Here is a 24132-nt window from a genome sequence, read left to right as displayed (position 1 = left end):
GGTTGGGGTGAGTGGGGATGTGGGGGTAAGGGGGATTGGTTGGGGTGAGTGGGGATGGGGGTAAGGGGGGGGTTGGTTGGGGTAAGTGGGGGTAAGGGGGATTGGTTGGGGTGAGTGGGGATGTGGGGGTAAGGGGGGATTGGTTGGAGTGAGTGGGGATGTGGGGGTAAGGGGGATTGGTTGGGATGAGTGGGGATGTGGGTAAGGGGGGGTTGGTTGGGGTAAGTGGGGGTAAGGGGGATTGGTTGGGGTGAGTGGGGATGTGGGGGTAAGGGGGGTTGGTTGGGGTGAGTGGGGATGTGGGGGTAAGGGGGATTGGTTGGGGTAAGTGGGGATGTGGGGGTAAGGGGGGATTGGTTGGGGTGAGTGGGGATGTGGGGGTAAGGGGGGATTGGTTGGGGTGAGTGGGGATGTGGGGGTAAGGGGGGATTAGTTGGGTTGAGTGGGTATGTGGGGCTGAGCTCTGTTTTGCAGAACCCACACGGCCTTGCGCATATTTCATCTGACTGGGCTGCAGCTGCTGTGGCCGGAGGCTAAGAGCCTGACCCGAGAGGAAGGGGCCTGACTCACCCGCCCCGTCTCTAAATGGCATTAACTGCCTCTGCTCAGGGGCTCGGAATGTACCGGAGAAAGGGAGGGAGGGAGAGACAGAGAGAGAGAGAGACAGAGAGACAGAAAGAGGGATGGAGTGAGGGGGTGGGGGGAGAGACAGGGAAAAAGAGAGAGGGGAGAGAGAATGAGCCAGAGACAGACAGAGAGAGAGGTATAGAGGCAGAGAGAGAGAGAGAGAGAGAGAGGATGGGTGGCAGGTTATCGAGGTGGCTCAGGACCCATGAGAGCCCCCTGTGGTGACTGGTGATGCGCGCAGTGGAAGTGAAAGTGGCGGGAAGGAAGCAGGACTGACGGAAGGAAAGGGGGGGGATGTAACGTGTGCTATGTGGGGTCAGTCACCCCCTCTCTCTCTTTCATCGGCCCCAGGCCCCCTGGAGGTCTCACCCTGGGCCCGCGTGCTGGGCAGGGTGAAACCCCAAAAACAAAGGGAGCATGGTGACTATGGGCACAGCCTGACTGGCAGGGAGGCCTGACAGGGAGCTCACAATCAGCTGTGTGTTCCTCACTGCGTGTGTGTGTGGGTGTTCTTCACTGTGTGTGTGTGTGTGTGTGTGTTTGTGTGTGTGTGTTTCTCACTGTGTGTGTGTGGGTGTTCCTCACTGTGTGTGTGTGTTTCTCAGTGTGTGTGTTCATCAGTGTGTGTGTGTGTGAGAGTTCATCGCTGAGTGTATATGTTTAATGGTGTATAAGTGTGTGTGTGGGTGTGTTTTTCACTGTGTGTGTTCATCTGTGTGTGTGTGTGAGTTCATCACTGAGTGTATACGTTTAATGGTGTATGAGTGTGCGTGTGTTCCTCACTGCGTCTGTGTGAGTATACGTTTGTGTGCAAACTCCTTGTCAGCAGCGGTCTTGAAAGCAGAAGCAAGAATGTGCCGCTCAGCTTTTTTCTAAACCAGACGAGAATCCCTGCATTTCAGAAGACTAACCACATCCTGCCCTGGGCTCTTTCGCACAGACTATCAAACATACCCTCCAAGCTGTGCGCTTTAGAGCTTTTCATCAACACCCTCTATGAAAAACTTCTTCACCCTGACTCCAAAGCCATAACTCCTACCGCCACGCCTTCGCAAGCGTGCAGATCTGTGTTTTTAATATGCTGACTGCTGCGCCAGCACATTTTCAGACAGTCCGCCACATTTAGCAGAGTTGCGTTTTTTTTTTTTTTTTGCACCTGAATCAGTCTCTGTTCTTTCGCTCCTCCTTTCAGGACTCAACAGAACCGGCTCGTTCTCCTGCGAGGCACACAACCGCAAGGGCGTGGCCACCTCGGCCGCAGGTGTTGTGACAGGTAGGGATGCAGGACGGGGGCGAGAGGGACACTGGGGTGAGCCCGTGGGGATGCTTACGGTGCGTAAGAGCTGGAGACAGCGTCCGCTTACCGGCTCCATGGGTTCCTATGGGAGCTGCTCATCGGCGCACGAAGCCAGTTTGTGGAGGCTGCCGTGTTTGACTGCGGGGGCTTTTGGCCCAGGATGCGCAAGCCGCAATCACACAGGGCAACTAAACGTGAAGGGACGAATGGGAATGAAAAAAAATTGTGCATCATCTTCTCAACGGCTCAAAAAATAACAACAACAAAAGTAATAACAAAAATTGATAGTTTGGAAGAAAACATATGCTAATAACCGAAGAAATAAATGATAAAAAAGTTTTTCTTCTCTCTTTCTGTATTCAGTCATCCCATCCAAACCTGAGAAAATCCAGGTGGTTGAAGTTACCAATTCCAGCCTGCATATCACCTGGCAGCCCAGCTTCGGAGGAGTGTATCCCATCATGCTGTGCTCTGTCCAGGTAAGACAAACACATGGCATCCGAGGAGCACCTTTGTAAACAACAATTGGGAAAAAAGTAATGCATAGGCCTGGATTCAATCAACATGTCCACTTAAATTTCACTTGACAAATAAATCCAGTGTGTCTGTTTATTCCCAAACAATCTGATGAGTTCAGCAATTGCCAAATTAACTTGCCAAACCCACTGTTTGTGAAGGAAACCTGCCTTTATTTATAAGTCAAAGTTTAAGGACAAATATTTATTGGATCCAGGCCATAATTAGTATTTCTATTTCAACAAAAGTCACTTGTGGAAGGGGGGGGGGGTGCAGAGTGCAGCACTGTGACAGTGGGGTAAATCGCTTTACAGAAGAAAGACTGCCTGTTAAAAAAGAAAAGGATTTTTTCTTTTCTTCTCCCTTTTCTCTCTGTCCCTTTCTCTCTCTGTTCGCTGGGCTGTGTAGATCAGGTTACATTTTGGGGAGCTGGCCTCCCGAGCTAAGCTCAAAACAGCACCACGCCTTCCCTCTCTCTGTCTCTCTTTCTTTCTCTCTCTGTCCCTCTCTCTGTCTCTGTATTCACATTAGGTCTATTCAGTGATGTTTCATGGCAGAGCATGCACAGCTCTCTCGGTTTCACTCTCTCTCTGTCCCCCTCTCTTTCTTTGTCACATGTAAACTGGTAGTGCTTTCTCATACAGCAAACCCCCAGCATATGGTTCTGATAAATCTCACCCCCCGCCCCACAGGCACCCCTAAACATGCGCCCCTGAAACTGTTGCCCTATGCTGTTCCCCATTTTTAATATTACCAACAAGAGAAAACTGAGTGGAGGTTTACATTTTGTAGCTGACTCCGAGAGACTTGGTCGCTATATTTAACATCATATATTAAATAGCCTTGTGCTGGAGTGGAATTAACACTGAACACTGCTCAGTCCTGTCAGGGAAAGGGAGAAAGAAAAAGACATCTGCAGAAAGTTAAAGAAAACAGGAAAAGAGAGGCAGAATTCCTGAAAGGGTGTTTAGGGAGGGAAGTCCCTCAGCAGGTTGTTGGGAAGTGAGGCAGGCGCGCGGAATGCCTCTGAGGGGGTGAGTCAGGGCCGAGCCGCGGCCCGTATCAAGCGCCGTGGTAACCGCTTGGCCGCCGAGCCCCTGAGTCACCGGTGAGTCCTCACACTCGCACGAGCCGGGCCGCATTCCTCCTTAACCCCGGCCTCTGTGACGCAGCGGAGGGTCGGCTAAAACAGCCCCCTGGCCCCCGCCCCACTGCCAGAGCCCCTCTCTCCCGCGCGCACCGCCCTCTCTTCGTAACGCTTGTGGAATGGGGGGGTGGGGGGGTGGGGGTGTAGCAGACCCACCCTACATGCCCTTCAAAGCCAAAATTTCTATCTCTAACCAAATCTCAATAGGAAGTGCCTTTTTTTTGTTTTGTAAGATTTATTAAAGTGCTCACCATTAACTCTTCAGTCACTGCTGAGCTCTTTAGCAAAGAGCTAGTACACATGCTTTGTTAGCCGAGTTCATACGCATGTTTTTTTTTTGCAGAATTCATGCACATTATTAATTTTTTGCAGAATTCATACACATGCAGTACTTTTTCAGCAGAGTTCACGCATATGCTTTTTTTTTTTTTAGCAAGGAGTTAGTGCATGATTTTTCAATCAAAATGCACCCGCACAGTTAACCGCTGGTTCATTGCTGAAGTTTTCTGAGGAGCCTGACTGTTCTTTGGTGCACGGTGGGACTGCCGTATGCGTTGCGTTCACATGAAGATTCGGCCCTTTTGCGAATGGAGCTTTTACACGTGACAGGGGTGAGACTGGCTGACAGAGAACGCACAGGACAGAGGGATAATTAAAGAGGGGGAAAGGGAAGAAAAGGATCCAAGTGAAGCGCCATCATTCACCGTCAGTTTCTCTTCTGTCTCTTTCATTTTTATTCAGTCTAATTCAGTTAGGCTTTTCGTTGGATTGTGCGCATGTGGCAGTATTGCCCGGAGACAAATACAATTAGACAAATTCAGTGAGAACAGCTGCAATAGAAAGGAGAGAAAGAAAAATAAATAATGAATAATGCAGGTGGGAAGTTAAATAATAAACACTTGTAGAAACAGAAACAATGATAACAACTAATAATAATAATAATAATGAAACCAGATAATATCATAAGAGTAACAAACGCAAGTTCAATTGGGAATGGAAAACCATTCCATCTCTCTTGCTCACTCCCTCATGCTCTCTGTCTTTTTCTTTCTCTTGGTGACAGAAATCTGGATCTGTTAGAGAGAAAAGGGAAAGAAATGTCATAAATGAGAAGTGTGACAGATCACTTCTTTTTTTCAGAAAGGGAAACTTCTAGAAGGGGAGGACAGGGATTTATATCACATTACAAAACTGAAGTAGATGTTCTTTCCATATGTGTCAAATATTTATTTGAAATACTTTAGAGTGTAAACGGACATTACTTTAAATTTCTTTAAAAATTGGAAAACGGTCCTCCTATTAACCTTAATCTTCATTGTATTTTTTCAGGCCACACCCTCAGATGGTGACCTCAGCCCCGTATCCAATCACCTTATCCACAACCAGAATGTGAACGTCCCTCCCAACAGTCACCTGATCTCGAACTTAGAGCCCTTCAGCTCCTATAATGTGAGAGTGGCCTGCCGGAGCAGCCAGGGCGCCTCCTCCTGGTCACCCTGGGTAATGCTGCAGACTGCTGAAGGGGGTAAGCTGCTTAGCAACCGCGTACCTCCCAGTGGGAAAAAAAACGACAGTGTCTGACTGAGATAAGAACATAGAAATGCATATTTACAAGAACAGACAGGTCAGCCCTTCCAGGCTTATCATTTACCTACAGGCTAGAGCAGGGGAGTCAAACTCTAGTCCTGGAGGGCCACAGTGTCTGCAAGTCTAACTCTCGTCCAGGTGGGCCACAGTGTCTGCCGTTTTAACTCCAGTCCTGGAGGGCCACAGTGTCTGCAGTTTTAACTCCCATCCTGGAAGGTTGCAGTGTCTGCAGGTTTAACTCTAGTCCTGGAGGGCCACAGTGTCTGCAAGTTTAACTCTAGTCCTGGAGGGCGATGGTGTCTGCAGGTTTAACTCTAGTCCTGGAGGGCCACAGTGTCTGCAGGTATAACTCTAGTCCTGGAGGGCCACAGTGTCTGCAGGTATAACTCTAGTCCTGGAGGGCCACAGTGTCTGCAGGTTTAACTCTAGTCCTGGAGGGCCACAGTGTCTGCAGGTATAACTCCCATCCTGGAGGGCCACAGTGTTTGCAGGTTTAAGTCCAGTCCTGGAGGGCCGCAGTGTCTGCAGGTTTAACTCCAGGCCTGGAGGGCCACAGTGTCTGCAGGTTTAACTCCAGTCCTGGAGGGCCACAGTGTCTGCAGGTTTAACTCCAGTCCTGGAGGGCCGCAGTGTCTGCTGCCCTGTTTATCGCTCGTTCTGGAAGTGTCTGCAGGCTCTTGTGTGGAAAGGGCCAGTAAACAGGGACTTGAAAGCAGAACTCTACCGCATGACCCGCCAGAGACCCTTGGGGAAGTCCCGGAGTTGCGTTTGCTCGGTCTGCCTTTTGGTTCCATTGCCAAATTTTCCTGTAGGAGGGTGAAACACACCCCCAAACTTTCAGTGGACAGTCTGTATATTTTTCACTATATTAGGCATCTCCGGTGCCGGACTCAAGGGCACGCACGCTCATGGTGGACGGTGCGAGAGGTCGGCCCTGACTCTGTCCTGAGCGAAGGAGGCCGTGTAAACTCTGAACCCAGGCAGCTGGGAGGCAGACAGCGAGAGACAGATGTCAGACAGAGAGAGACAGATGTCAGGGGAAGTGGAGGGAGAGAGAGAGGGATTAGAGCACGAAGGGAAAATTCTCAGTAGATGTGCTGGCGGATCTGGCTGGCAACCCGTAACCCTAAGGCCAGTTCTCCATCGAATTAAGGAAGAGGGAGGTGGAGACAGCGGGGGGTTTCCATGCCGACTCATGCTTTCCATAACCTGGGATTGAGACAGGTTATTGGAGAAGGAACTAGAAGGTGAAAAAAAATATGAGGAACAGATGAAAGAAGAGGAACGGATGAAGGAGTAGGCAGAGGAATCCCCCCCACCACCACCCCCCGCACCCGCGCCTTTCCCGAAAACATACATTTCAAAATCTTTTTTTTAAAAAGAGCGGAAGTAAGGAGTGAAAAGGGCAGAGGGGCAGCGGAATAGTGCAGTCATCTGAAGATGCAGGGGGTCAAAGAGTGACTGAAAAGATGCACTTTCCCTCACATTTAAACGCAGTTTACTGATGCACTTTCCCTCACTTTTAAACAGTTTACTGATGCAATTTCCCTCACTGTTAAACACAGTTTACTGATGCGATTTCCCTCACTTTTAAATGTGGTTTATTGATGCACGTTTCCTCACTTCTAAACGCTGTTTACTGAAGACAAGAGGCTCGCCCCCAATTCCATCTTGCTTTTTATTTCAGTCTTGGACACAAGCCTGTGTTCCCCACATTTTATAGTGGGTGAGGAATGAGGATGTGGATGTTATACTGTTTTTATATGACCTTTGGGTTAAATGGTTCCAATTAAATCCATGCCTGTGTGGTGATTTGAGCATGACGCATGCATAAGCGATATCGAGTTTATGGGGCCAAGACTAAACGTGAGGCAGACCGGATCTGGATCAAATACTTTATTCACAAAACCTTCCAGCTATTAGGCTGATCAGATTTTACTAGAGCATTTCAGAGTAATACTTGCATTTGACCGAGGTCTTAGTCAGAGGGGTTTGGGGGGGCGGGGGGGCGGGAGGGGTGCAAGCATGGGGCTGGGTAGCTGTTGAGTCATATTTTCCATGAGTGTTTGGTTTATTCTGCTGTCACACAGAACTGTGACTAACTCCCTGGCTGCTTGACTGTAAAACCCCTCCTCTCTGTAACCCCACCCCCACGTCTCTCTGATTCGCTGCAGAGCTGGTGTGTTTGTCTCTGTCACCCTGTGGATAGTGTCCGTGACAGGCAGGAGAGTGTGCGTTCCAGTGGCTTATTCGTTACGCTTTAATGTAGCTCATTTCCAGATGGAATGCCTGAGTCTGTCTGGAAGGGCCTCAGGATTAGGAGGGACCTAACATTGCTAGTCAGTCTCATAACATTATGACCAGGCTATTCATAACCTTACATTACGATGCGCCTGACCAGTCTGCTCATAACATTGCAGTGCTATGAGCCTGACCAATCTGCTCATAACCTTACAGTACGATGAGCCTGACCAATCTGCTCATAACCTTACAGTACTATGAGCCTGACCAGTCTGCTCATAACCTTACAGTACTATGAGCCTGACCAATCTGCTCATAACCTTACAGTACGATGAGCCTGACCAATCTGCTCATAACCTTACAGTACTATGAGCCTGAGCAGTCTCTTCATATCATTACAGTACTCGGAGCCTGACCAGCCTGCTCATAACATTACAATGCTATGAGCCTGACCAGTCTGAGGTCGTGAAAGGTTTTAGACAGTTTAGGAATGCCGTTCTCCTAACGATGATGAAGGTGCAGAGGGAGAGACTGTGCTACGGAAGGGCTGGATGCTTACCTGTCTCCCTAGACACACCGAGGCCTCATGGGGGGGGGGGGGGGGCACCCCTGTCATGTGACCCTGGTGTCACACCTGCACAGGGCAGGTGGGTCTTTATGACTTCCTGCCGGCCTTCAACCCCCTTTTTTCCTGTTCCTGTACTCAACCCATGACCTCTGCAGGCTTTCCTCTCTACCCTTCAGCACTTCTTTTTTGTCACTTCCTCCCTCACTACCTCCCCTACCAGTAAATTAACTTTCAGTGATAAATTTCTTCAGTAAATCTGTGTATTCCTTCATTAGTTTTCTAGAAAAAGAATATTACTGCGCATGAGTGAGCACCATGGTCTCTGAGAGCATCCAACCGTGGTCGGCAGCCCTGCAAGGGTGTCGCACAATTGGCTCTGCATTGCCCAAGCGATATGGGAGGGATACGATCCGCTGGGAATAACAGTTTTCATTGCTCAAGCGACTCCCGCTGGCCGTCAAGGGTGCCTGTGGCTTGTTCTCTGTGTATGATTGGGTCTCCTCCTCCCATGCACTGCGCGTGTGCGACTTGTGACTGCAGTGTGAAAAGAAGCATCTGGCTGGCACCGTGTGTTCCAGAAGAGAACCGCCACTTGTCTTCACTCTCCTGACCGGGCAGCAGGGGCCGTATATGAGCACGCTTGTACGTGCTTTGCACTATGTACGTTGTACATAGAATTAAACATTCCAAATTCAGGGGGGATTAGAGATTTTTCTAAATGAACATCAAATTGCAGCAATTTACAGTTTAACTTAAAAAGTGCTCCACCCTATCTGTTTAGTTTTATGTGTATTTATTTTGCTTCAGCGTAAGATCTCAAAAACAAATGCCAATTCTTATAGAATGTAACCGTTTCAAATATATTCTGATATTGTTTACGGCAACGTATTATAAGAAATATTCCAATACCTGAAAGTGGCAAGATGAAAATTTGTAAGACATTTCTATAGTTGTCCAGATATAGTGAAGGGTTGCAATATATTTTTTGATCTTGATAAAAAAATTTTATTTCAATATATTTAAATACATATTTTTTTTCTCTGAGGAGGGGAGGCAGATGAACCTGGAATGATTCAGCAGTCTAAAAACAGTTTTTGGTTTAAATATAGTTGTTTCTCTCACCTTCTTTTTCCAGTTTTTTTCTGTCCTCACCCCTCTCCCTCCACACAACCAATCTCATTTCCCCAAAACGACTGGAGATATAACATTGCAAAGAGCTGTGGCAAAATAAAGGGATGGGATGAGGGATGGAGGGAGGAGAAGAGGTCAGAAGAAGGGGGTTATAGAGGAAGGTTAAAAAAAGACATTCAACATACTTTTCCCAGACCCCACTTTTGAAATATGTTTAGTCTCAGAGGGAGAAAGGGAAAGAGTAAGAGAAAGCAAGAAGAGGGGAGGCACCTCTAGTTCTCCCTCTAAAAAAGAAACAGAAACTCAAGTCTGCATTTTGATTATCAAATCCTGATCTCCCGATGGTGAGTCATTTTCAATGACTCATTTGTCTACAGTTTCAATAAAATAGAACTTAAAAGGTCTATTTTTCAAGCAGCTTGATGGAATATGCACACCACCTGTTTAAGTGTGCACATTTCTGGCATCCGCTCCATTTTCTCTTCTTCAGGCCGATCTGTGGTATACTAAGGCATCTTTGTAAAGTCTTTATAATGCTCAGCGCTAATGTAATAAACGTATGCGAGTGTAAAAACATTTTGGAACGGCTTCCTCTTTTCCTGTTCATGTAAGCTGTCCCAACTGCTCTGCTGTCCCAACTGACTGCCAGCTGATCTCCTCTGAACTTTAGTTTCTCTGTTTGTTCTGAAATTATCCCTTCTTTCAGAACCTTCACAGTCCGTTTCCCTCGTGAGTTCACCAGTGTCGAAATTCAAAAGGAAAACACAGTTTAGCAGAATTGCTCCGTTATCCCCCTCTCTCTCGCTCTAATTCTCTCCCTTCTCTTATTTTCCCAGTCTTTTCTCTCAACCGTAGCTCCTGTTTTTTTCCCTCTCTAACCCTGATATACACTGTAAAAAAAAAAGGTACTACACAGGGAAAAGTGACGATGGCTTTGAATTATGAATATGGAGTCAAGCCTGGGCAACAGGGAGAGGTGGAGAGAATGAGTGAGAGGAACAGAGATAGAGAAGGAGAGATGGATAGGGGGAGTGTTGTTTTCTGTTTCTTCTGGCAGGCAGCACGAGGGCCACATGTGGGAATGATCAGAGGAGAGAGAGATGACAGAGACGGGTCAGGCTTTTCCACATGCTAGTTTACTCAACTGCACTGTTGAGTGGCCTCATACAGTCTCCATTCTGCATGAGAGTTATGAGAGTACAGATGAAACTTCCCCTCAGAAATTATCTTATTTAGCCTCACTTTATTTATGAACCTGTGTGTTCATAAACCACATTTGATTGTGATAGGGAGGCTGCTACCTCCTGAGAGACTGAGGATGCCTTTTATGCTCACACACACACACACAGTTTCCTCCTGTGTGCTTCTTCCTGCGCGTTGCTGCGGATTGTTCTGGAAGTGTGCTTCTGAGACAGAGAGAGGCTCAGCGCGAGAGGGACGCTGGAGACACTCACAGCCTCCGCAGGCTTCCTCACTCCTCTGGATTGCTGAGCACCAGCCGCTCGCAAAAAAAAAGCAGTTTTCCCTAACAAGGCAATCTCTGCACCAGAGCACTGATTCACCAGCCTGCCCTGCCAGTGCCTGCATGAGCCCCCACCCTGCATGTCACAGGCTGTAGAGTCCCCACACTCAGCTGTTTCAAAGAGATAACCTCAGCCGCAGGAAGAGGAACCGGGTAAATGCGAGGGTATTTTCACGCAGAGCCTTACCGGACCTTGGTTGCACAACGGCGTCGTCTTTTGCGTTTGACATCTTTTTTCACTCATGGCCCTCAGGTTGCCTGTGCGCACCGCCCCCTAGTGGCAGAACAATAAGCAACAGCTTAACTATGCCATAGCTGGGCTTCTACTGTGCTTCAGCATATGTGCACAATGTTTTATTCATACATAGTTATATAAATATTACTTTGAAATGGTCCTTTTAAACGTATCTGTTCCCTGGACCTACCTGCCTTAATGCGCTCTGTGTCTGTCCCACAGTACCCGAAGCCCCGCCCGCGAACGTGAGCGCGCTGCTGAACGGGATGGAGGTGCAGGTGAGCTGGGCTCCGCCCCCCGGGAAGCTGAACGGACACCTGCAGGGATACACGCTGGAGTACAGCACCCCAAACCTGGAGCAGGTGAGACACACATGCATGCATGAGTGCATACTCTCAGACACACTCACACAGAGCGCTGAATGTGTTCAATCGTAAATGTTTGTAACAGCAGAATTTAATGGGAAGTTTGGACACACAGAGCATTAAAGTGCTGAACTCTCGTTTTCCCAGGCCGTGCTGGAGGCGGGGCTGAACACAAGCCTGTCAATCAATTTGTCCCTCCCTCTCTCCAATGTGTCTTTCCGGGTGTGTGCCAACACGGGGGCGGGGCCAGGACCCTGGAGCCCCGCCCACATGCTGTCCCTCATACCACCAGGTGGGTGTGACTTCAGTTACCCTGTTGCCTGCAAGAGCACTGACCTATAAGAATGCAGTCTGTCATAAATCCAAATATCTAAATAACCAATTTACTGTCTTCCCTACAGAAATGGGAGAGCTGAAGAGCACAGGTAAGCGCTCACTGTCAGACACGCATCCATGCGCACACACATATGCACTCACACACACACACACTTGCACGCACGCACACACGCACACACACACACACACACTCATGCAGATGCACACACACACACACAAACACACAGGCAAACACACGCACACACGCACCGGGCCTGGGGAGGAGAATTGACCACTTCTTGCACTTCTGTCAGCTCTGTGGGATTGTTCCTCCCCTTTATAGCATTTCCTTAAGAGTGTTCCACATGACTCATACCTCCATGTGTCTGCAAAAGAGGGGGGGGGGGATGGAAGAATAGAAACAAATAAAAACAGAAGAAAGGAAAAACTGGGGTCGGGGGCGGGGGGGGGGGGGGGGGGGGATCCAGCTCAGATAAACATGTTGAAAAAAACATTTACATAAATTAGCAAGACTGAATCTTTGAGGCTAGGATCATCAATCAGAATCCAAAGCGAACAAATACTGTGATATTAAGTCTATTTTACTAGAGATTTTTCTCCTGAAAGTAACCTGGTTCATGTACTGCCTTCTACAGGGGGATTTGGGTGTTGGTCTTTTGGAGAATGCACTGTGCATGCAGGCAGTATGCATGAGAGTTTACTCTTTCTCCCGTACTTTGTTTGTCAGACCCTTCCTCATCCAAGACCTTCTCCTGGCACTGGTGGTACGTCGTCATGGCGATGTCCGTCGCCATAGCGCTGGTTGTGCTAATTGCCGTGTATGCTGCCCGACTACGTCGAAAAGAGACTAGATTCGGGTGAGTAGAGAGAGAGAAAGAGAGACAGAGTGTGTGTGTGTGTGTGTGTGTGTGTGTGTGTGTGGGTGTGTGACAGCAGAAACATGACCTATGATTATTGCTGTGCTTCAATATATCTGCACACCGCACAAGCATCTTTGCCGCTACTTGTGACAATCTTGTTTTTTTTGTTGTATTTTTTAAATGTCTGTAGTTTTTGTGTGCTGCCATTTTCAAATGTCAATGTCTGGAGTTCTGAACGACTCCACTGTTTTGAAATGGCATGTGTTTACATGTCACAAGTTTGTATGAGTCACAAAGGCCCCAGTGAGTCATTTTGTATTGTGCGATTGGCGGCGGAGGCCTCTGCGTAGGCATATTTGCCGTTACAGTACGTAATTGTGCAATCACTCTTCTTTATGTGTAACTGACTGCGGGTCTGTGAGTCCGTGCTCTACTGACGCACGCGCTGTGCATGCTGTCTGTGCGCAGGGAAGCGTTCGAGCCCATGATGGAGAGCGGGGAGCTGGTGGTCAGATACCGCGCCCGCCGTTCCTACAGTCGCCGTACCAACGAGGCCACGCGTGAGTCGGCCAATCATTTCGCAGGACACTCCCCTCTTGGGAAACCTGCTCGCTCTTTCAGGGGGTAGGGTTCAGAGGACAGGGACGGGTCTTCTTGTAAGAGGGTCTTTTTGAATTAGTAGTGTTGTAGTTAGTGAACTGCTCTTGTAACTCAGAGGTTGCAAGTTCAAAACCCAAATGGGCGAATGCGGGCAAATGTGGGAAAAACCCATGTGCCCGTACCCTAGACCAAGGATACTTACTCTAAAGCGCTTCAGTAAATATCCAGCTGCAAAAACATATGGCTACCGTGCAAAAACATGTAAGGCATGTACATTGCTCTAGATAAGGGTATCTGCTAAGCACATAAATAACAATTATAAATACTTCACACAAAGAGATCCTGTGAAAGAACTGAAATGAGTTAACCACCAAAATATGCTGATGATCTCAAAAGAGATATATCAGGCTGTAAATAAGGCAGTGGAACTCCTAATGCTCTCACATTTTCCACAAAAACTCACTTTCCCTTGACTTTACTTAGTTTTGGGATTTACACCATACAGCATTCCTTGGCCATTTGTATATTAAATTGAACGCTTTTGTGGAATGCACAATTTAAAAGCAGTTTTTTGAGAAGCACTGTAAAATGACAGAAAATCACAACATATCACAAACAAATAGAAAAAACTGAGGCAAATGTAGTGTTTCTTGAACTAAGCATCAAAAGAAAGAATGCACACACACACACACACTGCATTGTCCCATTTGACTGTTTTGGCTGTATGCATCAGTGCCTCTAACCGCAAGACAGAAGGAGGGGGCAAAGAGAGAGGGACACATGACTGAGGGAGGAGAGGAGAGAACAAGGGAATGAGAAAGAGAAGGAGATGAGGAAGAGAAGGAGAGGTGGAAGAGATAGAAAGCAGGAGGGAAGAGGGGTTTGTTTTGCTTTTCGGTCTGGGAGTGGGGGGTGTTACCTGTCTGGAAAGCCCATCTGGCTGCCGGTGTTCGTGTGACATGTTGGAACACGCCACAGGACCTAATCGTCTGGAAAACAGCCGCGGGAAACTCCAGTTGCGCCGTGTCTGTGCCGCAAACTTCCGAGCTGTATGCAATGTCACGAATGTCCACCAGGGGAGCTAACCACAGACCTGAGGCCAATGCTGGCTGCCCACACTGCGATGTCCCAGGGACTTGCAGATGTGACCCAATCAGGAGCCATAAACAGGAACAGAAACTCTAAACAGATGTCTACTTACACAACATCAGTTATGGAAAAAACAAAAAACGAAAACAGCTCCTCGCTTTTTTCGGTCGAAGTCTGTGGCTCTGTTTTCCTTTGCTTTATCCAAAAGCCAGTTCCAGGGGAGGATGATGTCATCTGTTATTAAATGGCCGATAACACAGCAATGACATCGCTATGAAATCACACTCTCCACTGATGTATTAGGGGATCCATTAAGTGGGAGTCACGGTCCCATCCAGCACTCATAATCTCCTGGCTTGTATTCCTTGGAAAAGAAACACTGTTGTTAAGCCAGTCGAGTGAGCCATCATCTCTTTCTGTAGAACTGAAATATTGACACTATGAGCTTATGAGGCTGGAATGAAGCAACTAAAACAGAATCCTCCTCCCTTTACTTGCTGTATAGTGGACGGACAGTCATAAGCCGTACACGTTTTTAAGGCAGCATTTGTGTGTGCGCTTGTGTGTACATGGGTGTGTATTGCTGTATAAAATGGCAAACCTGGATGGAGCGTAGTGCCCGTCCTCCTCATTAAGAATTCTTAATTATGCCGTTGTATATTAGTGTGTTAATTAGAGGTTGTTGGGTCTCCATAGTGAACAGCCTGGGGATTAGCGACGAGCTGAAACAGAAGCTCCAGGACGTGATGGTGGACAGACACAAACTCACGCTGGGCAAGACGCTAGGAGAAGGTAAACCAACCCTGCATTCCTCCGACCACACATTCTACAAAAGAAATAATACTGGCACTTGGTTGTGCCCCTTAACAAGATGCACCAAACAGAGCATTTCCGCTTCAACAGCAGGGAGACAGCGAACGTGGGAGCTGATTATCTGGTGTGTCTGTAGAGTCTGTGGTAGCCCCTCCTCACTCCCGTTGCCATGGCGGCTGTGTGTGTCCCTTCAGGAGAGTTTGGCTCGGTGATGGAGGGCCTGCTGACCCATGACGAGTCTCAGACAGCGCTCAAAGTGGCCGTCAAGACCATGAAGAGTAAGTCTGTCCCTGTCACCTGACTCCCACCGTCACTGCTGCCACTGCTTTAACACTAATCCCACACACACACACACACACGCACAGACACAGACAGCACACACACGCATGCACGCACACACACATAGCATACACACAACCAACCTTTCAAACCTGAACTTGCACATATTATTAAACCTCCATCCAGGCAGTGACAGTGATAGACATTAATTAATACAAATACAAAACTTTAAAATAAAAAATCTAAATCTTTCTCTCTTCTTACCCCCACCTCTCTCCCTCTCGTTCCCCCTCTCTCTCCTCCTCCCTCCCTCTCTTTCAGTTGCGATCTGCACTCGCACTGAGATGGAAGACTTCCTGCGGGAAGCGGCCTGCATGAAGGAGTTTGACCACACAAACGTCATGAGACTCTTAGGTGAGTGTCCCAGAGAGATCGCTGTCAGGACCGGGAGACCAGAGACTGGCCCTCTCTCTGCTGCCTCTCTCTGCTGCAGCCCAGCCAGACCCTTTCTCATCCCTCCATCTGTCTGTCTGTCTGTCTGTCTGTCTGTGCGCAGGCGTGTGTCTGCAGACGGTGGAGAGCGAGGGATACCCCTCCCCTGTGGTCATTTTGCCCTACATGAAGCACGGAGACCTCCACAGCTACCTGCTCTACTCCCGTCTGGGAGACAGCCCAGTGGTGAGCCTGCTCTGGAACCCCACACCTAACCCTACCCCCAAGCCTACTCCTTCAATCCCTCCCCCTGAACCCCAGTCCTTACCCTAACCCCTAACCTCACCCCCCACAACACTGGGTCTGAACACTGAACGTGCAACACTGGCTTCCTCTTCTCAGTCTTCTCTAGTTGCGCCTGTAACTGGACTTCTCAAAACATTGGAGCAACGGCGCCCTCTGGTGTTGATAGAACATGCATGCCCTGGTATAACCCCTCCCCCACCCCTGTCTCTCCCTCCCTCTCTCTTTCAGTTCCTTCCCTCTCATATGCTGGTGAAGTTTATGACTGACATCGCGCACGGTATGGCGTACCTGAGCAGTAAGAACTTCATCCACAGGGACCTGGCGGCACGAAACTGCATGTGAGAGCCCTTCTCCCCTCTACAAAAACAACAGCATTAAAGTCAGTTATTTATACACACATAGCACTTCTCTGAGCTGTAGAAAAAAGTCATCAATACATAACAAAATGAGTGCAAGTAGATACACCAGGGTAATCGCAGAAAAAGAACAGGAAATAAAAACCAAGGTAACCAGGCACAAGAGGTCAGGAAAATAGAGGGCGGTGTGGAGGTCAAGTTGGTTTTTAAGGGGTACACATGCAAACTCTTGTGTCTTGTAGGTAGAGTTAGACCCCAACATTTTTCCATTTATTTGATCAGACATTTTTGGTGATGTCATGAGCTACAGCAGCAGGTTGTGTCATTGGCTAAGACCTTTTCACTGTGGTCCGGTATAAGGACTGAGCCAGACCTGGCTTGTGTGTGGCCGTTTAGAAAAGTGAGCCAGAATAACTGGTTGGAGCAGAAACCAGGGAACACAGCGGCCCTCCAGGAATGGGGTCTGCCCCCCTGGTACACACTAAATCATTCTGAGGGAACAGAGGAGGCCTTTTAGGGTAGGCGGTGCTCTGACTCCCTGATTGTGTCCGTGCGGCAGGCTCAATGAGAACATGACTGTGTGTGTGGCCGACTTCGGCCTGTCCAAGAAGATCTACAATGGAGACTACTACAGACAGGGCCGAATCTCCAAGATGCCCGTCAAGTGGATCGCCATCGAGAGTCTGGCAGACAGAGTCTACACCACCAAGAGCGACGTGGTGAGCCGCATAGGCCTGTCTGTATGTGTGTGTGTGTGCGCGTGCGTGTGTGTGTGCGCACATTTGTTTTTCTGTGTGTAGTCACCTTCCACTAGTATGTAACATATTCCTGAGCTTATGTGTATAGTGTGTTGGTACATGTGTGTTGTGTGTAGGTGTGTAGGTAATGTGTTGCGTGTTGGTATGTGTGTAGGGTGTGTGTAGTGTGGAGGTGTGTGTAGCATGTTGGTATGTGTGTGTAGGTGGGTATAGTGTGTTGGTATATGTGTGTTGTGTGTAGCGTGTAGGGTGTCAGTATACATGTAAAATACAGACTGACTGTCTCTCTCTGCTCCCTCTCAGTGGTCATTTGGCGTGACCATGTGGGAGATCGCCACCAGGGGGCAGACGCCGTACCCCGGTGTGGAGAACAGCGAGATCTACGACTACCTGAGACAGGGAAACCGACTAAAACAGCCTCCAGACTGTCTGGACAGCATGTGAGTCTGAGCCATTAACACACTGCCTATATCACACATAGAATCAATGCAATACTACTACTTAAAACTACAGTGAAGGAATTCAACAGATCTAAGGCCATAACCTTCATTGACTTCCACGGAAAAAGGGCTAGCTTCCTTAGAAAGGGCACTTAAGAGAAAATGTGATAAAATCAAATTAAAGCTGACAGTCTATTTGATCATGTACAAGAAAGCTAGCAAAATGTCTAGAGCTGGTTCTAGGTGTGACAAATATAGCTGGACTGTGTTGCGGTTGTCTCTAAACACTAAAGGACTAAATTAGCCATTGAGTGTAAGTTGTGCAGTAAGTATTTGTCATCTGTTTAGCTTAGCTGCCCCATTGGCAGAGGTGACTAATCCCTCCGTCTCCCCCGTTAGTTACTCCCTGATGCGCTCCTGTTGGCTGCTGAGTCCAAAAGACAGACCGGGGTTCGACTCCCTGCTGTGCGAGCTGGAGAAGGCCATGGAGGAGCTGCCCGACCCCCAGGAGCCGGACGAAATCCTCTACGTCAACATGGAGGAGCAGGGGCCGGAGCTGGGGGCCGTGGGGGGACGGGAAACACCCCTGGGGGCCCCGGCCGCGCCCCCGTTCTCCCTGAAGGGCGTGGACACGGTGACCACCGTGGAGGTGCACCCCCCGGGGCGCTACATCATCTGCCCCCAGCACGAGCCCCCCCAGCGTGGCTTGAGTGACTCCCTGGAGAGCCTCCATTTCACCCCTACCCCTTCCTCCTCCTCCTCCTCCTCCACCCCGTCCACCCCAACCCTGTTCCTGCAGCCAAACTCCTGCTCCACCCCCATCCAAATCTCCGCCCCCATCCCCAGGGGGGAGGGTTCAGAGGACAGGGACGGGCCTTGTAAGAGGATCTTCTGGCAGTGACTACACCCCACCTCCACCCCATGTCCCCACATTGTGATGGTTTGCGAAGGTGGACTTTGACTGTTGAGGTGTGTCCACCACTTGCCTTAAGAGGGTGGAGTTTCTGTGTCCATCACGTCCAGGGGGGAGGGGTTGACACTTTTTACCTGTGTGAGCACAAAAGCGCACCTGCCGAGCGGCACACTCCACGGACACGCCCACCTGCTCAAGACAACGTATGAAAAGCTCCTGTTACCACAGCACTTTCTCCGTCCTGACCTTGACACGCAGTACTTCTGGAGAGAAATATAGACATGGATTGTATATTGAAGAAAGAAAAAATAGCTACCAAAATGAATTTACATACATATTCATAAGGATTTTTAAAGTATTTCTTTTTCATTTATGATGAAATGTTTGACAAAAGTACAAGCACATAATGGAATGTTGGTCAGTATGTCCTGAACTCTGACTGATTTTGTTTGTAAGACTGAAACCTCCATTGCGATTGCATTTTCTGATCCTGAATTCAGACTGATTTAGGTTATAAATCTTAAACTGCCACCGTGATTGAGATTTTTGATTTTGAATTCTTATTGATTTGGGTTGTAAGTAAAGGGTAAAATCTCTACTGAGATTGTGATTTCTGATTCTGAATTCAGACAAATTTGGGCAGCAAATTTAAAAAAGCCACTATGATTGTGTTTTCTCATGCTGAATTGAGAGAAATTTGGTTTCTAAATGTGAAAACTCCACTGTGATTGTGATTTATAATTCTGAATTCAGTCTGATTTGGATTTTTGGATTGTGTGGCTGAAAAGTCCACTTGGTCTGTGTGATGACAGGGGAATCGATAACAAAGCACAGAAAGAACAAAGCAAACAGGTCAAAGGTCAAAAGTACCGCAACAAACCAAATCCCAGTCACTTACAATCAATAGCATTACTGTATCCAGAATGCTGACAAATGTACTACTGCTAGGCCAGTTCACCCTGCTTAACCAGTTATAATCATGTTTACTTTGCCAGACAGAAGCTATAGCATCTTCCCGCTTGTAAACCAGGACGCAGAAAAGCCGTGTGATATTCACAGTATACTGTTCTTCTATGGTACCACAGATCAGTTCCAGAGATTAGGAATCGGTATGGCTCACTTTCAGAGCGTCCAAACGTGGCATAAAAAGTCAAGCTTTGTGAAGTTATTTTTCATTCGTCCTATAACAGCCAAAAACGCAGGACCTTAACCGCTTTCCTTTCTGCTCCATGTCACTTGCGCGACCCACACGTCTGAAGCAGTTTGCAGCATTCCAGCAGGTTGCCATTGGTTACTCATCTATGCATCTGCTTCCCCGGAAAAACTGAGTGTTTTTCCATCTGTGTCTCATTCCATGTTACTTCCCTGCTTCCCAAATCTGGCCCCTTTTCCCCACTCTAGTGCCCGAGACAAGAGATCTCCCATAAGCCCCTGCTACCTTCCAACCATTTGCTCGGGACATATTACAATCGACCGTAGAGCCATTGTATATTTGTTGCTTCTTACGCAGAACAAATGAAAAGCATTTTCCCCAGAAACACCAGTCTACAGAAGCCAAAACACCACCTCTGTGTTTCAGCTATACATCTGCTGTGAAACGCAAGCTAGAAAAATAATAATCAATTTTATTCCTGCGTATCAAACGGGGAGTTGAGTATGACCGGAAACCAAAATGTTCCTGGTTAACCTACATGGACTGTAAAGTTGTCAGCTAGCAGCTGAAAAATATTAATGGACAGGAAAGTGAGTCATGTGACAGCATCATGAAACATCATGACAAATGAAAAAAACCAAAACAATGCAAACTCAGCAGGTACTGCAAACCATCCGTCCAGCAAAAAATTAAATTAATCTGCAAACTGCAAAAACAAACACATTAACAGCCTCTCTCCTTTTAACTTTGCTAATGATCTGACCTCTCAGCAAATCACTGCCAGTTGATCTCGCTAGCTGAGGCAGAGGGCTAGGAGGCAGACCAACCGCTGAAAAAACTGTGGGACAGAAAATGACAGAAAATCAGGGGTTTGGGAAAATGGGGGCAGAACTTTAGGGGACGGAGCCTTACAGAGGAAGCTCCCCAAAGGCCCCAACATTGTTACACTTAAACAAAGGATTGAGCCGCCAGTGATCGGGACTCAAACCTGCAAACCCAACTCACAGGGACAAAATGGCGTGGCACAGGCCTGGTCTCACTCGTGAGACTGCCTGGTGCCAGGCAGAGCGGGGTTCTTAAGCACAGTGTTATTATTGTTTTTTTTATTTTGTAAACATGAAATGATATTTTTGCACTAATATGAATATATGTTCCCTATGTTATCGTTACTGAATTGTGTATTTTCATATACTTTTAATCTTGTGATTGTTGTTTTCGCATTTTTGTGTATTTAGGTCAAAGCTGAAATGAAATGTTCTGCCATGGAAATACTACCCCTGTCATTCACAGCACGAGACATGTACATTCCAGTCATTAACAGGCTATTGTTTCTAAATTAGTGTAGTGCAAGGATGCACAACCCTGGTCCTGGAGAGCCTTGGGGTCTGATGGTTTTGTTTTCACCTCACAATCAAACAGTTGTGGTTAACATTATTTCAATAATCCTTTCAAGTATAGCATTCTAGAACTTCATTGCTTTAAATTGCCAGTAGTGATTGTTACATCAGCGTTAGAATCTTCAGTTAAGAACATTCTAATCACATATTTGTGACCTCACAACATAAAGGGCTAACTGCTGAGTAACAGTGCAAACCAGCACGACCTGTGGCTCTCCAGGACCAAGGTTGAAAACCTCACTTATGGGGAAAAAAGGGAAGTATGACGGTGCATGGTGGTCAGGAATTTTATAAATGTGACATCCTTATGTCGTTTCAAACAAAATGTATCATGGGACCCCTTGATCCCAATCAAACCCAGCTCTTTCTCTTTCCTCTCTCCTTGGTTTACAGGATAAGCATCACTCTCTGCTCCTCCATCTTATTTGTAGTTTAAATTCTCACAGACATCAACTACCTTATAATTCAATTGCTGATTACATTTTGGGTTGTGGTCTTTCAGTCTTTTCTGTCTTTAGGCAGAATGAGAACAGACAGGAGCATGAAAAGGAATATTAAAGAAATGATGGGGCAAATGGAGAGAAGGAGTGCTGGGTTTGCGGTGTACTGGGCATTAACCACCAATGGGTACATGGCATTCACTATTTCTGTTCTTGAATTTTGCTTGACTAAGGGATTCTCCTAATGATTATCAATTTTCCACATTTGTTCTGAACTCCAGTGAAGTTTTCCCTGGTGAACATTTTTAGATTTCAGAAAGTTTTGCTTTGCACATTAGTGTATTATGATGCATGCCAACACATCACTTTACAGCATGGAACAATTTCAGTCAGTCTGCAGACCCTTGCCTGTTTGACATAGCCTCAGCCTCTCATGGTGAAACATCATTACTGTTTTAGCTTTGATGCTGACAGACAGACGTAGACACAGACAGATGAAAGGAGCCAGATACGCGCTCAGGACAAGGGTAACAGATGTAGAGCACAGATTCTCTAGACCGACCAGATAGTCAACTCTGTACTGTTAACTTTGGAAGTTCAGTCTCCCTGCTCTAGAAGCGAAAACCTTCCAGTCCAATTGATCTATCTTTGAAAAATTCATTGAAAATACAGTGGCAGTGAACATTTGATGTTGTAATACAACACTATAAACCTCTGTTATCAATCATAATTAATGGGTGGTGTTTGTCACAGAAAATATTGGCTGAATTTGCAGAGCAGTCATGGCAAAGTTGTTGAAAATCATAGAAAATTGTGATAAATTCCAGAATCCACATACATTGTCAACTTTGTTTCTCCCAGCATTTGGCAATATTGTTAAAATTCATAGGCCTGTGCAATTAACACTGTAGGCCATTTTAAGGTTGACAGTTGCCATCCAAAACTGCAAAAAAAAAAAAAAAGAAAGCACTGAATTTGCGGCAATGGCAAGAAAAAGGGGGAAAGTCACGGAACTGCCAAAATAAGGGCAAGAATTACAGAATCTGTGACAGCCGTGACTTCCACAGCAAACAACCAGCCTTAATCATAATCACATAGGGAAGACAGAAGGAACGTACTGTAGGAGCTGACTGTTTGGTTAGTCTACAGGGTTGGAGTCAATTCAGGAAATTAACTAATTCAATTCATGAACTGAAAGATAACCATTCTGTTCTGTGGACAGTTTTTGAGCAATTAAGTAGATTTCAATTAATTTCCTGAATTGGCTGCATGGAATGGAATTGGAATTGACCCCTAACCTGGTAGTCTATAAAATATTTGCTCAGATTCAGACCAGTTTGTGATAAAAAAAAAAACACAGGAAATTCAGTTAAAGGTCCTGTGCACTGTGCAAATACTGCACAAGCAGGCTGTCCCAAAAGGAAGTACAGCGTATGTTCACACTTTTTTCAAATTTTCCATTTGAACTGAACTATGAGATTTTGACTGATATTAAACAGCTGAAAACTGTATTAAGCATTCAATTCAAAATTGTTTCAAGTGATCCTTAACTAAATAAGCATTTATTTTGTTAAAAAATAATGATTTTTGTAATTATTGTGAAGAAATGCTAAAATTCCCCTGTGTTTAGTATTTTTACTACCTGCAAAGTACTGCTTACATGCACCAACAGGAATAGTAACTGTACAAGCATTAAAAACGTCCTAACAAAGTGCCTTCAGAAAGCAAATATTCTCTCTTTGTTGTAAATGAAATGTGTCTTTCTGAAGGATGGCTGTAATTTGTTCTTGCTGATATTATTTTTGAAATAAGATTTTTATAAGCTTTTTGTATCAAATAAATCCATGTACAGACTTAAATGTGCATTGTGTGTTCAAATGCTAGTTTGTGTGTGTGTGTGTGAGAGTGAGAAAGAGAGAGAGAGAGAGAGAGAGAGAGAGTGCATGAGACAATTCATGCCAGTGTGTATTATAGCATGATACTTTCAGAGCCATAACCAGACCAAAATATTTACCAAGATCATCAGAAGCACAGGTCACATGGTGAACAGGATTATTGTGACAACCAGGACACTAGTCAAAAATTTCAAGTAGAGCACTCACAGATTTGTCAGTATGCATCAAAGTTTTCTTTTACAGTTCATATTGAAATACATTTTACGTAGAGTAATCAGGATTTTTTCTGAAAAGAATGTGTGCTTGATGTAAAAACAGGCGTACTGATTGTAACACAGAATTCAGTTTCAAGATGAGGTATCTTTGATTTGTAGCCTATTACATTTGGTGTACATTCAGCTGAGGCATATATCCATGCCTCATATTAACTTATCCTAAATATAAAATGCACTATGGGATCTCTTCCTACCAACAACAACAGTAGTGTTGATTGACAGGCTAATTTTAAGTAGAATTTCCAGGTTTGATCTGTGAACACGTCCATAAAGCAAGCACATGGATCACAGAGCCAGTGGAGCCTAATCCTGAGGAGAGTTAGCCAGCTGCCTCATTACTCAATACTTGGAATAGGAGGTCATGACCTCAATGTCCTTCATGATAATCAATGCTATGCATACTTTAAATGTCCTCCTATAAAAACGAGGCAATCTTCAGAATGTGTGACAGTGTTTATTAACTGACTTTGTGAAACACAGCCCCTGACACCAGTAACAGACAGTCTTAATGAGAGAAAGGTAGAGGAATGAGGCTGGAAGATCAGATAAGGGGG

The 24132-nt window shown here is 46.5% G+C and overlaps 1 protein-coding gene across 1 annotated transcript in view; it reads left to right on the top strand.

Moving 5' to 3' along the window:
- Positions 1–23269, top strand: part of LOC118209773 (tyrosine-protein kinase receptor UFO-like) — a 32953-nt gene extending 9684 nt beyond the window's left edge. The window contains exons 5-20 of the mRNA XM_035385392.1: positions 1820–1900; positions 2288–2403; positions 4917–5112; positions 11094–11233; positions 11384–11528; positions 11638–11661; positions 12300–12429; positions 12901–12992; positions 14818–14913; positions 15129–15212; positions 15535–15627; positions 15770–15891; positions 16180–16289; positions 16867–17026; positions 17369–17505; positions 17905–23269. Coding sequence (XP_035241283.1) covers positions 1820–1900; positions 2288–2403; positions 4917–5112; positions 11094–11233; positions 11384–11528; positions 11638–11661; positions 12300–12429; positions 12901–12992; positions 14818–14913; positions 15129–15212; positions 15535–15627; positions 15770–15891; positions 16180–16289; positions 16867–17026; positions 17369–17505; positions 17905–18406 — 2228 coding nt within the window. The 3' untranslated portion in view covers positions 18407–23269. The remainder of the gene's footprint in view (positions 1–1819; positions 1901–2287; positions 2404–4916; positions 5113–11093; positions 11234–11383; positions 11529–11637; positions 11662–12299; positions 12430–12900; positions 12993–14817; positions 14914–15128; positions 15213–15534; positions 15628–15769; positions 15892–16179; positions 16290–16866; positions 17027–17368; positions 17506–17904) is intronic.
- The last annotated feature ends 863 nt before the right edge of the window (positions 23270–24132 follow it).

This window comes from Anguilla anguilla, chromosome 12, assembly GCF_013347855.1.
Source record: "Anguilla anguilla isolate fAngAng1 chromosome 12, fAngAng1.pri, whole genome shotgun sequence".
NCBI lineage: Eukaryota > Metazoa > Chordata > Actinopteri > Anguilliformes > Anguillidae > Anguilla > Anguilla anguilla.
The sequence above is the reverse complement of the archived record's forward strand: the minus strand, read 5'-3'. Positions and strand labels throughout refer to the sequence as shown.